Below are 14,065 nucleotides of genomic sequence, written 5' to 3' on the forward strand. Positions count from 1 at the left end.
ATAAAAAAAATACCCCTGCCTCTATTTTTTTAGAATCGCCTCTTTTTTTTTTGAGTAGAACCCCTGCCTGCCTCTTGTTTTAACCTGTGGCCTGTGGGACGTACCAGTCCAAGTAGGCGATTAATCCAGCCGCGTGCGGCCCAACTACTCCTGTCACGCTCAGGGCCGTGCTACTGGGGGTTCAAGGCCCTCGACGTGCCAAGTCAGCCGCTTAAACAAACAGTCTCAGCAAGACGAAGCCACGGCCCGCGGCCTGGCCACGTGGCCCGCTCCCGGTCCAGTCTCCACGAACGCAGGAACCGACCGAGCGAATCCTCCTCTTCCTTCTCCTCTTGCCCCCCCCCCCCCCTCGCGCGCCGGTATTCTCCCCCCTCCCACCCACGGCGCCGCAAAAATGGCCTCGTGCGGAGGAGCCGGCGGCGAGGCGGCGGGGGCGGACGCGGCGAGGAGGGGCGTCGGCGTTGGGAGAGGGAGTGGGATGCGGCTGTTCTCGCCGGAGTACTACGCCCTGTGCTTCGGCGGCGGGATGCTGGCGGCCGGCGCCACCCACCTCGCCATCACCCCGCTCGACGTCCTCAAGGTCAACATGCAGGTACACGTGCGCTCGCCGCTGTATGTTGAACCCTGCGGGGAGGGAATGCCGGTGGGTTCGCTAATTAGGATTATTCTAGCTGGCGAGAGGGAGAAATGGTGCTCGCTCGAGGTCGAATTACAGCGTGCTCGATGCAGCCCGGGATTCTTCCTGCGTGGACGATCTCGTGCGAGCTCTGACCTAGTATTTGAGTGTAGCAGGCCATATATAGCTTGTATAAACTTGGTATCTTTTTAGCTCCTGGCTGAAACTGCTCCCGTGGAGAGGCTTAGCCATGACCAAGTTTGCCTACTCCTGTAACGATTTTACTCGGCAACGGTAGAAGAAACATCAGAAGCTGGGGGGTCATGTCAGATTGCACACAAACAAGTGTATTGTAGCTAGAACTGAAGACATGTCCCTTTGTTGATCTTAAAAGACAAGGCCCTTATGTGTATCTTGTATGGAGACCTGTAACAATACTGCCATGTCCACTTTAATTAATGCCTTGCGGTTTTCTGCTGCCTCAGAAATTATCCTATGAATGCCTGCGGCTGTATAATTTTGTTCCGTTTATCTATTTTTGGTAGGTGAATCCAGTTAAATATAACACTATATGCTCGGGACTGAGTGCTCTTGTACGAGAAGAGGGCGCTTCGTCGCTTTGGAGAGGCTGGGGAGGGAAGCTATTCGGCTACGGCGCTCAGGGCGGCTGCAAGTTTGGCCTCTACGAGTTTTTCAAGAAGCAGTATTCTGATGCGCTGGTGGACAGCAACAGGAGCACAGTTTACTTTCTTAGCAGCGCCTCTGCTCAGATCATAGCTGATGTTGCCCTCTGCCCCTTCGAATCGGTGAAAGTCCGTGTGCAGACACAGCCCATGTTTGCAAAAGGTTTGGTCGATGGCTTTCCAAGGGTGTATGCCGCTGAGGGCTTGTCTGGGTAAGCTTCCTTCGTATTATTCTTAGGTTCATTAGATTCACTATTGGTATGCCTGGACATACGATCTTTAATCTTCCTGAGTTCTAAATTTATGGAAAGTGCATTTCTTGTTCATTGCAGATTTTACAGGGGGCTTTTACCACTTTGGGGACGAAATCTTCCATGTAATAACTCCCCCTGTTTCACATATTAATTGTTCGCAAAATCCTATTGTGCCAATTAAAGTAACGTATCAGGAAGTTATGAGTGTATTAATTTTCCCGCTTAGAAGATAAATCTAGTTAGATATATGGTGTAGGTATGTTCTTCTAAAAATAGTTGTAGCTATTACAGTACTAGAGTGAATTAAATCTTGCTTGGTTCCCGATTTTATCAGAGTGAATTAAAGGTACCCCTCTGTAAAGAAATGTAAGACTGTTTAGCACACTAAACACTAAAGTAGTGAGCTAAACAGTCTTACATTTCTTTACAGAGGGAGTACTTGTTGCTTGAACTGTAAAAAGGGACTCCATGAGTTAAGTGTGAGAGGCAAACACAGGTTGCATTTATATCACAATAGTCAATAGTGTCCACCTTTTGTCTTGTGATGGTCATTTGTTCTACTCAGTGAGTTAGGAACAATGACAGTCAGTCTGCTTCTGATACATGGAAAGTTATCTTTATGTTATAATTGAACCTTTCCCCAAGTTAATTAGTCCATGTACAGGTTTAGTCACCTTTTTTCTGACATGTACAGGTTTATCTTATCCTATTTTATTCTCCTGCAGTTTCTATGATAATGTTTTCGTCATTTGAGCATACCGTCGACTTCCTGTACCAGAAAGTCATTCAAAAGAAGAAACAGGATTGTTCAACAGCGCAGCAGCTTGGTGCTACATGCCTGGCTGGATATATTTCTGGTGCTGTTGGTACTGTTGTTTCAAATCCTGCAGATAACATCGTCTCTTCTCTGTACAACAAAAAGGCTAAAAACGTTCTACATGTAAGGATGCGACTGTACCTGTCCAGCCAACAGATTAGTTAATTTCAAGTCTTGACACTCTGTTCCTATAATAATCACATTGTATCCCTTTCAGGCTATAAAAAGCATTGGATTGCGTGGGCTGTTCACAAGAAGCCTGCCCATTCGAATTACCCTTGTAGGGCCTGTCGTGACCATGCAATGGTTCTTCTACGATACCATTAAGATATTTACTGGATTGTAAGTGTGCACTTCGATGGCTGGAATAATTTCCTTATCTTCTTATCTACAGACTGTATTTTCTGTTGTTGGTAGCTCTTATCTACAGACCTTTTCTGTTGTACATTCTTGAAAGCTCTCTTGTGGATAGCATTGTCATGACTGTTGATCTGTTGATCTGTTTATTTCAGGCCGCCCAGTGGAGGGCTTCCTCGTGATCTGGAAAAACTTGACACGTAATATGACCTGTTCTACAAAAGTTTATCGATACATTTTTTTGTTTCTCAGAGGCACTCAGCAGTATTTTACCCACAGTTCTGAGTTCTTGCTGATTATGACGAATGTGAGTGATTTGTAGTTGTAGGGAACAGTAGCTAACTGAGCCGTATGAAGGATTTGTATGTTCTAGACGCATCTTAGACAACCATAAGTCCATGAACTTCAGCACCCGTTTGGCACCTTGGTTACAGACTTACAGCCTGGTGTGTTTTCAGGATGCTTTGTAGTATCTCCATTTCGAAGTTAGTTGTGTGAGAAAATGTCATTTTGTCGTGCATGCAAACAATCGGCTATAGATCCATTGTAAATAATGCCGCGAAGGATGAAAACTGGAATCATAATATTATGTGTGATGTTACTCTTCTTTATTTGTTTGTAGTAGTGATCAAATTCCCTTGCAAGTTGTCATTTACACTATATTCAGGAGCAAGCAACACTTTGGATACTCTCATTTCTTGTATCCTGTACGAAAATACTTGTATTGTATCTGTTCAAAAAAAATAATTTTACTTACAGTATTCTCATCAACATAGGAACAAGATGAAGAAAACATTGACAGTTTCAATTTTCCTGCTACAAGTTAAGTGCAGGAATTCAGTAAGTAGTTCTGAGGTGTGGAAGATGAAGAAGTGTTTCAGCTGCAGAGAAACAGAGGAGCTCACCGGCAGCTAGTTTTAGTTGGCTGCGATCTTCACGTCCGGGTTGCGCATCGGCTTGAGCCACATGTCGGCGACCACCCTCGACGACATGCTCCACAGCACGTCAGTCCCGATCTTCCCCGCTGCGGCCCCCGACGGGCGTCCCTTCTTGCCGGCCTTGCCGAGCCCATAGGCGACGAGCCAGTGCGTCGCCGTCAGCCTCTGCCTCTCTCCGTCCCACACGTTACGCCGGTCGGCCGTCTTCAGCCGCATGCCGCCGACGTGCATATTGGCCACCTTGAACCTGGTCTCGCCATCGGCGTCGGTGCCGGCCCGTCCAGCCTGGATTACCACGATGGACGGCGCGCCGACCGCCTCGTACCGGCGCATGGGATCCCTCAGCTGCGCCACCACCAGCATGGTCACCGCGTCTGCGCCAGCGCACGCACTCGCCCACTCCTCCGGTGGCACGGCGGCGTCCAGAGGGTGCCCAGCGTCCACCGCGTCGGTGACCGGGGACACGTCGAAGGGAGCCTGCTCTTCGGCGACGCCGGCCTGCACCTTGAGCGCCTCGATGGCCATAGTCTCGATCTTCTGCAGCGAGAACGGCAGAATCTCGTCCGCTGTCACCGGCGCCTCATGGGCGTTCCAGATGCCGGTGGTGATCCTCTCCTGGCGCCCGTCGCTCATCGCCGCCGACATTGTCCGGAGCAGAGAGACGGACTCGGCCGCGCTGGAGCTCGCGCCGAGCTCCTTGCTCCGCGCGCTGATGATCGCCGACGCCATGCCCTCGAAGGCGATCTGCTCTGCGGTTTTGCCGATCACCTCGTCGGTCGCGGTGAGCGCGCCCAGCTTCTCGCACAGGGTCTCACACCCGCCGGCGCACAGTCGCTGGAACACCTCCGCGCCGCCGCCGGGCAGCTTCTGGCCGCGGAGGATGAACGGCTTGGACAGTTGCATGGCGAGCTTGGGAAGCTCCTTCCTCACAACCGGGATGTCAAACGGGTTCGTCGCGGCCAGGTAGCCGCCGTCCCGGGTCTGCACGATGGGGCCGAGCCCCTTGCCTAGGTCGGAGACGTAGCAAGCCTCGTCGGCGCCGGTGCCCGGCTTCGCGCTGGACTTGAGCGATGACACCTGAGGAGCGGTCGATGACTTGCCATTGCCCTCTCCTTGCTCCAGTAGCTGCAGGAACTCTCTGGTGACCTCCTCCTCGTCGGCCTCCAGCCCTTCCACCGCCGCCTCGTCCTCCTGCGGCTCTGCCGGCTTGTCGGCATCCTCTTCTAGCGTGTCGCCGAGCATCAGTGACTCGAGCGCCTTGATCTGATTGGTGATCGCCTCCAGCTCGTTGAGGCGCCACATGCTCGCGCTGTCGTGCACGACCTCCTTGACCACCTCATCGCCGGCCGCCGGCGTTGCGCTCTCCTCCTCCTCCGCCTCTTTGTCTTCCTTCTTGCTGTCGGCGTTGGCTTCGTCCTTCTCTTCTTGCCCCTCCACGCCTTTGTCGACGACGTCGAAGTCGAACTCCGTGAACTCCGAGTCATCGGCTTTCGCCTCCGGCTCCGGCTCTTTCTTCTGCTCCTGCTTGGGCTCGGGCACCGGAGTGCTAGGTCCGTCGAGCTTGAAGTCGTCGATTCCACTCAAGTCCTGCGACGGCGTGCCCTTCGCCGGCGTAAATGACGGCTCCGATCGCGTGACCTTGGGGCTCGTGATGCTAAACGACGTCTTGCTCTGCTTCCTTGCGAACAACGCCGACGAACTAGAGGAGGATGATGCAGCAGTCTTGGTGGCCGGCTGGCTGTAGAGCCCGACGCCGCCGTCCTCCATGATCTGGAACGCGAGCGTGACGACGAGCTCGCCGCCCTTGGCCTTGCCGGCGAGAGGGAACGCCATCTGCCACTGCCGCACGCGCTCCCCTTGCTGGCTCTTCTCCGTGGACTCCTTCACGAGGGCGCTCAAGTCCACCGAGCTCTGGCCGAGGTCCAGCTCCGGCGCGTCCACGGCGACCACGGACAGCAGGAACGGGCGGGGCTCGAACTTCGCCGGCGGCTTGCCGGCGCCACCGCCGCTGCAGTAGACGTGGCAACGGACGAAAAGTGTCTCCTCGAAGTCCGCAGCGCCCTGCTGCACGCGGGACGGCATGGTCTGCACGGCGCCCTCGCGCGACTCCTTCTTGCGCACGGCCACGGCGAGGCGGAGCCCGTCCATGGACGACGGCAGGCCCTGCGCCGCCGCCACCTCGACGGAGAAGAGGCAGCCGAGGCGGGTCATGCCGATGTGCGACAGCGCGCGCATCGGCTTCCAGCCCCATAACCCCTTCTTCTTCTCCCCGCCGCCCAGCGCCGGGGAGACCGCGGCGGCGAAGCTCCGGCTCTTGGACGGCGCCGCGGCCCTCAGGCTGCCGCGGTCGTCGTCCTCGTCGTCGTCATCCTTCTTCCCCGCCTTGCCCCTCGACCGGAACGGCGACGTCATGGACAGGCGGCGAGTCCGCGGGCGCGCGACCTCTGCCCGGAGCGCCTCCGCCGTTACGACATCCTCGCCGACGACGCCGCGCGGGAGGGCGAGCGACGCGTGGCGGCGGTTGCTGTGCGCCTGGTAGAGCGTGTGGCTGAGCGCGTCGAGCTCCTGGAGGGTCTGGTCGCGGGGCTTGCCGTCGTCGGCCATGGCTGCGGCAACACGCGCTCGTCGACCCGATCACCTCGCCGGCAGCGCGCCTCCTAGCTAGCCAGCAAGCAGCTCGTGAATACGCACGGGAGCGAAGAGGTCACGTGGTGTAGTGTGGTGCAGCTAGAGGGAGTGTGGATAAGCCGAGACAAGAAGGTGAAGTGTGTGGCGGTGGGACGGGAGGGCGTCGCCATGGCTGGCTGGCGACAGCTTTGGAGGTACTCGGGAGGGGGCAGCGGGTGGCGGAGGAGGGCCGGCGTACGGCCTGGCCACCGTCGATGTGAGCTCGTGGTGTTCTCCCGGTCGTTGGTTTCGCGCCAAGAAGCTAAGCTGCGGTGGGGACCAGTTGGCCTGAGTAGCAGCCAACGGATCATGTGATTGGATAAATAGCACAGATTTTAGAGGGATAATGCTCTAAGCTTGTCTCAATATTATTATTATTCTGAAACAATGAATACAAGACCAGATTGCCCTGTTCCGTGCCCTCTCTTCAACTGAGTAGAATTCGAAAAATTGATTCAAACATTCAAATTAACTGCATTTTTAAGATGGTAATGTGGATATGATGTGTTTCTGTCAACGACCACACTTCCGAAGCACATTCTTGCAGCGAATACATTGTTCTAAATAATTTGTGGAAAACTAGGCAAATGAGCACCATACAAAACCTATGCTTTCCACATGCTTGCAACCAGAGTGCATTTTCAGAAAAAATTGGCAGCGCAGGTACATCTTTGTTCTTGAAACCGAACACAATGCTAAATGCTTGGCTGGCTTTTCTTTTTTGACAAAAAGACTATAAGGGAAGCCCCTACAGTACTTGGCAGACTTTATTACCTCAAACCATCCGACAAATTAGTTATTATAGTACATGAACAACATGTGTGATTATTTTCTGTTATGCCCCCAAAAAAGAACATTTGATACATAGCTATGGACATATACTCATGTAAGAAACATGTAGAACAAGGCTGGCACAAAGGACTACAAGGGCTTCAGTCCAAGCTATTTACTTAGATTTCTCTTGCTCTCCCTTGTCGCCACTTGTTTCCGCAAACCCTCGCCTTTCATCAGCAGACGCGGTGATGACGGGCATCCAGACATCGGCGGTGCTGCTCAGAAGCGATTTCACCTCGGGGTCAGATGTCATGGCAGATGATATCATCTTGTCGACATTATCGAGCCTTGCCGACAGCCTGTCCAGCTCTGCAGCTATTTCTAACTGAAGAAAGAATTGGAACAAAGCTAATGAGACAATAAGACTTGGATTCATGGACAGGGGAATAGCAGGATGAGGTGGTAAGATTGCTGCAGTTACCTCATCAAGTTGCTTAGGTGCCTTCTCTGGAACCTTAGTGACTTCTAGGCCCAGCGCTTCAATCTTTGCTCTCAATTCTACCTCTTCCTGGTTGCTCATTGACTCCACCTACATATTAACAAAAGAGGATTGAAGACATGTTAATTTATCAGGAGTCCATCACCAAAAGACAAATGCGGTATTGCCATGGAAAATATATTGTCTGAAGTAAAAAATATGCTCGGGAAACGGAGGTGAATAGTAGGAGACAATATCAATAAACTGGTACACTACAAATTATGGGACAAAGCCACCCATGCATTGCATTGCCAATATTCAGATACAGCTAGAGACAATCAGTTGGGCGGATGCATGGAGACACCAAGGTAATTATACTCAAGAGTCCATCACCACAAGACAAATACAGTACAGTCATGGAAAATATACAAGGCTGAATTGTCTGAAGTAAGAAATATACTCAGGAAACTGAGGTGTAAGAGTAAACCAACAGTTTTTGCATAACAATGTCCGAATCGACAGAGACAACATCAATGAACTGGTATACAGATTATGAGACAAAGCATCACACGCATGGCATTGCCAATATTCAGATACAGCTAGACACAGTAAGTAGGGCAGGTGCACGGCGGCACAGAAACCCATAATATTCGCTTAGTTTCTGATAAAACAATGCAAAACAGCTACTACAAAAGATTCTGGGGGGCTACCCTATTCTTGTCTTGCAAATCACCACACGATGAAACAAACGTACAAACAGTGCTGATTTTCATGATTTGTGAGTGAAAACCTGGTAAACAAGTGCAGGTACTTGGGTGTTGGCGTTTTGGCCATATATCAGATACAGATAATAGCAATGTCAACGATTGTAAGCAGAACCAGACGCGTTCCCCCTCTCTAAGCCTACCAGATCCAGCAGACGGGAGACCTCGGACAGGAGCAAACCGAACCTCCCGGTCGGGAAACCGGCGAGCCAGGCTCCAGTCGACGGCGGCCGGCGAGGAATCGAGATCGAACGCGGATCAAGACGGCGTGCGGGCGCACGTACGTACCTCCTGCAGAAGGTCGGTGAGGAGCTGGAAGAGCTGCGCGTCCGGCCTTCCCTCCCCCGCCATCGTGGAGCTCCTCCGATGGATTGATTTCCCGACGGGAATCTTCTCCGGCGAGTCGTCGCTGCGTGCGCCGGGTTGGATTGGATGGATACTTGGCTTGGTTTGGTTTTGCTTTGCCTCGAGAAGGCGTGACGTGTCGCTGGATTCGGAGTTCTGGACTGACTGGACCAGGCCTTGTTGGGCTTGGTAGATCGGAGAGCAAAGCACTTAAGCCCACGGAGGAATACCGCAAAGCCTCCCCTAAAAAAAGTCTGGGAGAAGCGCTTTTTTTATTTTTGCGAGGCAAGCGTTTCGTTGTGTGTTGAACCTGATCCAACCTAACTATGCCAAGCAGCCCTAAGAAAACCCTAAAAATATGCCAAGCCCTAAAAAAACATGCCAAGTCAAAGCCCCTCACTTGCTCTACCTACACTTCATGTCACGGACTCATATTGAAAAACCACAAATCACAGTAGAAACACTCAGGGGGGATATTACTCGATTTTGAAGATTCGAGGGTTAAAATCATCCCAAATTTGAGTTCAGGCGGTACTTATCCCTCGAGGCTCATTTGGTGAAAAATGAACTCCTTACAAACAGATGCAATGTCTTAAGCCAACCAAAACTATTTCTTTATTCGTTCTCAAACATAGACTATATATTTCTTTTATCATATACTCCATGACATAAACCGACCATAGCATAATATAAACTCTTGGACCATGCCCTTCGTCTTTATTTCATTTTTCTCGTAAAGCTTGGATAGGAAAACAATTGTAGGGACCGGATTACAAAATTTCAGCAATCATTTTTTCAAACATGTCATGAACATAGGGCCCATTTTACAATGTTTTGAATTCCTAGTATACTTGAGAATAGTTTTAGAGTTTACTAAATAATAACCCGTGCATAGTAATGAGGGTATACAAAAAATGTCACTCCCTCCGATCCAAACTAATCGTCCCAGGTTTAGTGCAACTTTGTACTAAAGTTGCACTAAACCCGCGACAGTTAATTTGGATTAGAGGCAGTAATGTGATTGTGTAAAGAAGATTTGTTTCCCTCTCATTTGGTTCGTGTCTAGCAGACTCGGAGACGACCGGCCGGCTAGCTGGTCGGTCCGCTTGGTGGAGTCGGCGGTGAACTCGAGATCGTGTTGATTTTCCTGGCATTTCTCTTCCGTCCATCGTCAAAGTCCAAATCCAGGTCGTAGGCAGCTTGATCGCCGTGTTCCTTTGTTTATTTAGGCACATAGGTAGGTACATACGTGCAGATAACTAACGTGTTTTGGTGTTCTTTTAGTTCCACTTTCCATGCCACCTTCCGTACGTCTTAGCGACCATTCAACCACCGGTCTAGCAGCGAGCGCATACCGATTCCAAGACAGCGAAAGCACTTTGCGAAGAGAATGTACACGGCAGCTTCCGAATAGGCCAGCCATGGCCCATGGCTGCCCTCCGGCGCAAGGTAATTAAGGAGGCCATGGTTGATGTGGACATGGCTGCCTCGGATACGACCAAAAATAACACAAAATTACATATTTCAAAGGTGACTTCTATTAACAATAATTTCATAAATTATTTTATGGTTGAAAACAAAAATGCAACACCTCTTTTAATTATATGCAGAATTAAGGAATTATACAAGCCACGTGTCAAGATGCGACGAAGAAGGAAAGTATGTATATATAGAGAGAGGCATGCATGTGTACAAGCAGCATGCAATTGTCGAGGCGTATCGTCGGGTACGGTATAGCCGGATCGTCAAGGTCAAAATCCACCAAATCGATAATTATCCCCACTCTCATCGAAAGATCGGGCCACCGTCACATCAAGTGGTATCAGTTTTCGGGTTCATCGGTGAGAGATTTACAGTTTTAGTAGATTAGTTTCTTTTGTCCTATAAACCCACGAAAAAGCAAAAAAAAGTATAGATTAGTTCATCCATTACGCCTACCTTTTTTTTAGCCTTTAGCAATTTTTGCATCTAGTACTTGTGTAGTTGAATTTTTGGTTGCATCCATCCTAAAATTAGTGCTGGTTTAGATTAGTTTTGGGAGAAAATCATCTACTAGATCGAACCTTGTTTTTGACCACCATATTTTCTGTCACAAGTTCAGTCGTAATTTGACCAAAAAAAAAATAAAATAGATAGCGACCTGTGGTTTCCAATTTCTGTTGACTCGAACGTCTGTATCCCTTTGCTACAGTCTATTTTTTATCAGGCGCTGATTCGTATTGCAGATCTCCGCACGTACATCCACGCTTCATCCATACACGCTCGCGCGAGCTGCCAGACACCCAGGCACCTCATCTCTGTTGCCCTGTGCCGCTTCACCAGAGGAAAACACGCTAACCGCCAGACACCCCGCGCTGGTTGTCTGACTCCACGCGTGCCACCACAAATCTCTAGTACTACTCCTAGCTACTCACAACGCCCAAACACTTCTAGCTAGCTTGTTGCAATTTGTTCAGCAATTTTGCATTTTTTTTCTTGAGGTTTACCTTGTGTCCGTGATTTCTGCTAGCAACCGGCCTGAGTAAAAGAAAAAAAAAGCAAAGCAAAAAAAAGAGAAAAAAAGGGTTGCAACATTCAGGCCGGCTAGCACTCTTGGTGCAATCTCTTTTGACGTTCAGAATTGTTCCTCTACTATACATGTGATACTTGCTGGACATTTTCTTTTGTCGCTCTTGATCGCCATACGCTACGTTTATACCTCACTTATATCTAGCTATTTAGAGCTATTATATTTTTATCGGTTTCCCCTCCCTTGATTCAGTATCTAGGCTTAGATTGTTTTATCTCTTACTAGTCGACTGCCAGCACTAGTTAGGAGTTTGAGCAATTATTCAGCTTGCATTACTTTTTGCTTGATTGTGCCACATATTGTGAGTTGAGGAAACCTTCACCAAGCTCCACCTCCTATATTATACCTTGTTCGGTCACTTGGCAATTGCTATATCCAATTTTGATAACTTTTGACAACGCCAAAGGGAAATTGAGGTAGAAGAAATATTTAGTAGCCATGATTTTTCAGAGCATAAGAAAATAAATGATGTCACTAAAAGCTTTTTCGGGTTTGCTTCAGTTTGGTGGAGAAATTATTGCAGGGAAAATATTTATAGTAGACCTACTACATGGAAAGCTTTAAAACATGTTATGCGAAACCGATTTGTTCCTTCATACCATGCTAGTGATTTTTTTAGGAAATTGCAACGTTTAGCACAAGGCAGTAACACCGTTGAGGAATATTATAATGATTTGGTGCACTGCTTTGTTTCGTTGTGGCTTAGAAGAATGTGAAGAAGCTACCATGAATAGATTTTTGAGAGGATTAAACCGAGATATCTATGATATACTTGTGCATAAAGAATATTATTCCATGATGGTTTGTTTCATCTTGCTTGTACAGTTGAACGGAAAATTAATAGACACATACATGAGACAAACAAACACATAGTGCGAGCCCCTACACGAAGTTTTGTTTCAGATACTTCTTCACATGCGCAAACTACAGTGGTTGTTGGACCCACACCACTCTCGGCTTGTGGCATGATGCCACTGACAATACCTACATCTTCTGAGTTGGCCATCGAAGGTAATAAGAAAGGTATTGAATCTACCCTTCCACATGAGATTGCTCCATGTCATGCTAAACTAAAATCTTCATGTGTTGAGTTCAATGACATGGCATCTATTTTGATCACACCACCTCTTATGGATATTTGTGTTACTAAATTGCTTACATCGTGTGATCAAGTAGTCGAAACAAATACTTTTTCCTCTCTTAGTAATGAGCCATCTGAGAGCACTGTTCATGATTTAGGTTGCATAGAGATAATACAACATGAAGAAGTATGTATATGTATTTCACCTACTAATTCTTTGTGTGATATTATGTTTGATAAACCTATGAAGTTACTACATGCATACACATTCTCTTCTTGGTTAGTACTTTTTCGGAATGAGCAACGCCGAGGACGGCTTTATTTTCAAGAAGGGGAGGATGATGTGGACATGGCTGCCTCGGATACGACCAAAAATAACACAAAATTACATATTTCAAAGGTGACTTCTATTAACAATAATTTCATGAATTATTTTATGGTTGAAAACAAAAATGCAACACCTCTTTTAATTATATGCAGAATTAAGGAATTATACAAGCCACGTGTCAAGATGCGACGAAGAAGGAAAGTATGTATATATAGAGAGAGGCATGCATGTGTACAAGCAGCATGCATCCATGCATTTCGTGTGTGTGCTCTTCAAATAAAAAGATACCATGCATGTGTCTTGACTACCATACGTACCATGCAAATGGGCTAGCTAGCCATGCATGTCAGGACTCATCAACTCAAACAGTCAAAGGTCCAAGGCAAGGCCTTGCGCGCATGCACACCGAACCATCCAAGTACTTGGATTAGTCTCATATATCAGCCACGAAGACGGAGGTGGGCCCTATCCTTTGGCTGCAACGTTTTGGCCTCTACACGCAGGCCCGTGGTCTCCGTGTGAGGATGGGACAGCGAACCGACTGGCCGCATATCTGCCTCTACGTACATCTGCCTTTAATAAATAGCTATCCTAGATTAGGTTTTAGACCTGAGTTTTATTGTATTGTCTAGCCATCGGTACAATTCGCATCTACGAGATGTGTAGGACTATCGCCTTGTCAGATCCACAGTGGAACCCCAACTTTCCATCTAGTTCGTGTGCTCAATTTATTATCCGCAATTTCAGTTGCAATTCACCTTTGTTCTTGCCGGTTCTTCGGTTGCTTGCAGGAACTTGAACCTCGTTGTTCAGGTTGATCGTGCCTACGGTAAGGTCAATAACCATCAGAGATTGGTTTAGCGATTGTCGAGGCGTATCGTCGGGTACGGTATAGCCGGATCGTCAAGGTCAAAATCCACCAAATCGATAATTATCCCCACTCTCATCGAAAGATCGGCCACCGTCACATCAATGGTGGTGCGCATCTGCGCCCCTGGCGGCAGTTTTTCTATTGACAATCAAAAAATACCTTCCAAAAAATTCCAATGTATTTAGAGCAACTCCAACGGGATGACCCATTTCGTCTGCGGACGTCCGTTTAGGTCGGCGCGGACACAAAAGTCGGCCCAGCGCGCCGATCCGAACGGACGCGTGTCCGCTTTTCATCCGTGGGCGACCCATTCCCAGCCTATTTTTGAGCCGGATTTGCGTTGGCGCGGCCATGAGACGGACGCACGCGTGCTCGTCTTCTTCTTCCTCTGGCCCGCTGGTCGGTGGCACATTGGCCTCTCCCCATCCAACAGCAAACCCTCGCCCGCCTCCTTCGACGCCTACGCCGCCGTCCAATTTTCCCGGTGACTCTATCAGCTGCCGGCGTCGCAACATCCCCTCTG

At 48.9% G+C, this 14,065-nt stretch overlaps 3 protein-coding genes across 4 annotated transcripts; 1 reads left to right on the forward strand and 2 right to left on the reverse strand.

Annotated features, from left to right (window-relative positions):
- The first annotated feature begins 321 nt into the window (after window positions 1-321).
- LOC125510375 (mitochondrial phosphate carrier protein 1, mitochondrial) lies at window positions 322-3,334 on the forward strand. Its single transcript, XM_048675529.1, has 6 exons — window positions 322-592; window positions 1,162-1,511; window positions 1,632-1,675; window positions 2,279-2,493; window positions 2,588-2,712; window positions 2,883-3,334. The coding sequence occupies exons 1-6, from the start codon at window positions 395-397 to the stop codon at window positions 2,929-2,931; spliced, it is 981 nt and encodes a 326-aa protein (XP_048531486.1). The 5' UTR covers window positions 322-394; the 3' UTR covers window positions 2,932-3,334.
- A 55-nt stretch (window positions 3,335-3,389) lies between these two features.
- On the reverse strand, window positions 3,390-6,522 carry LOC125510374 (protein PLASTID MOVEMENT IMPAIRED 1). Of its 2 annotated transcripts, none has more exons than XM_048675527.1 (2): window positions 3,633-6,522; window positions 3,390-3,540 (listed from the first exon to the last, which is right to left on the reverse strand). In XM_048675527.1, exon 1 carries the CDS (start codon window positions 6,267-6,269, stop codon window positions 3,645-3,647), a length of 2,625 nt encoding a protein of 874 aa, XP_048531484.1. In that variant the 5' UTR covers window positions 6,270-6,522; the 3' UTR covers window positions 3,390-3,540; window positions 3,633-3,644. The 2 variants fall into 2 exon arrangements, with proteins under 2 accessions (XP_048531484.1, XP_048531485.1); XM_048675528.1 differs by having other exon boundaries at window positions 3,390-3,543.
- A 398-nt stretch (window positions 6,523-6,920) lies between these two features.
- Window positions 6,921-8,878, reverse strand: LOC125510376. The gene is made up of 3 exons (XM_048675530.1): window positions 8,637-8,878; window positions 7,588-7,695; window positions 6,921-7,491 (listed from the first exon to the last, which is right to left on the reverse strand). The coding sequence occupies exons 1-3, from the start codon at window positions 8,697-8,699 to the stop codon at window positions 7,279-7,281; spliced, it is 384 nt and encodes a 127-aa protein (XP_048531487.1). The 5' UTR covers window positions 8,700-8,878; the 3' UTR covers window positions 6,921-7,278.
- Between the last annotated feature and the right edge of the window lie 5,187 nt (window positions 8,879-14,065).

The sequence above is a fragment of the Triticum urartu genome, chromosome 5 (assembly GCF_003073215.2).
Source record: "Triticum urartu cultivar G1812 chromosome 5, Tu2.1, whole genome shotgun sequence".
NCBI lineage: Eukaryota > Viridiplantae > Streptophyta > Magnoliopsida > Poales > Poaceae > Triticum > Triticum urartu.

Coding starts and splice junctions, on each gene's coding strand:
- LOC125510375 (XM_048675529.1), top strand. CDS start 395: ATGGCCTCGTGCGGAGGAGCCGGCGGCGAGGCGGCGGGGGCGGACGCG. Junction 1,512..1,631: donor GCCGCTGAGGGCTTGTCTGG/GTAAGCTTCCTT, acceptor TGTTCATTGCAG/ATTTTACAGGGGGCTTTTAC. Junction 2,713..2,882: donor ATTAAGATATTTACTGGATT/GTAAGTGTGCAC, acceptor TGTTTATTTCAG/GCCGCCCAGTGGAGGGCTTC.
- LOC125510374 (XM_048675527.1), bottom strand. CDS start 6,269: ATGGCCGACGACGGCAAGCCCCGCGACCAGACCCTCCAGGAGCTCGAC.
- LOC125510376 (XM_048675530.1), bottom strand. CDS start 8,699: ATGGCGGGGGAGGGAAGGCCGGACGCGCAGCTCTTCCAGCTCCTCACC. Junction 7,696..8,636: donor TCACCGACCTTCTGCAGGAG/GTACGTACGTGC, acceptor GTTAATATGTAG/GTGGAGTCAATGAGCAACCA. Junction 7,492..7,587: donor CACCTAAGCAACTTGATGAG/GTAACTGCAGCA, acceptor TTCTTTCTTCAG/TTAGAAATAGCTGCAGAGCT.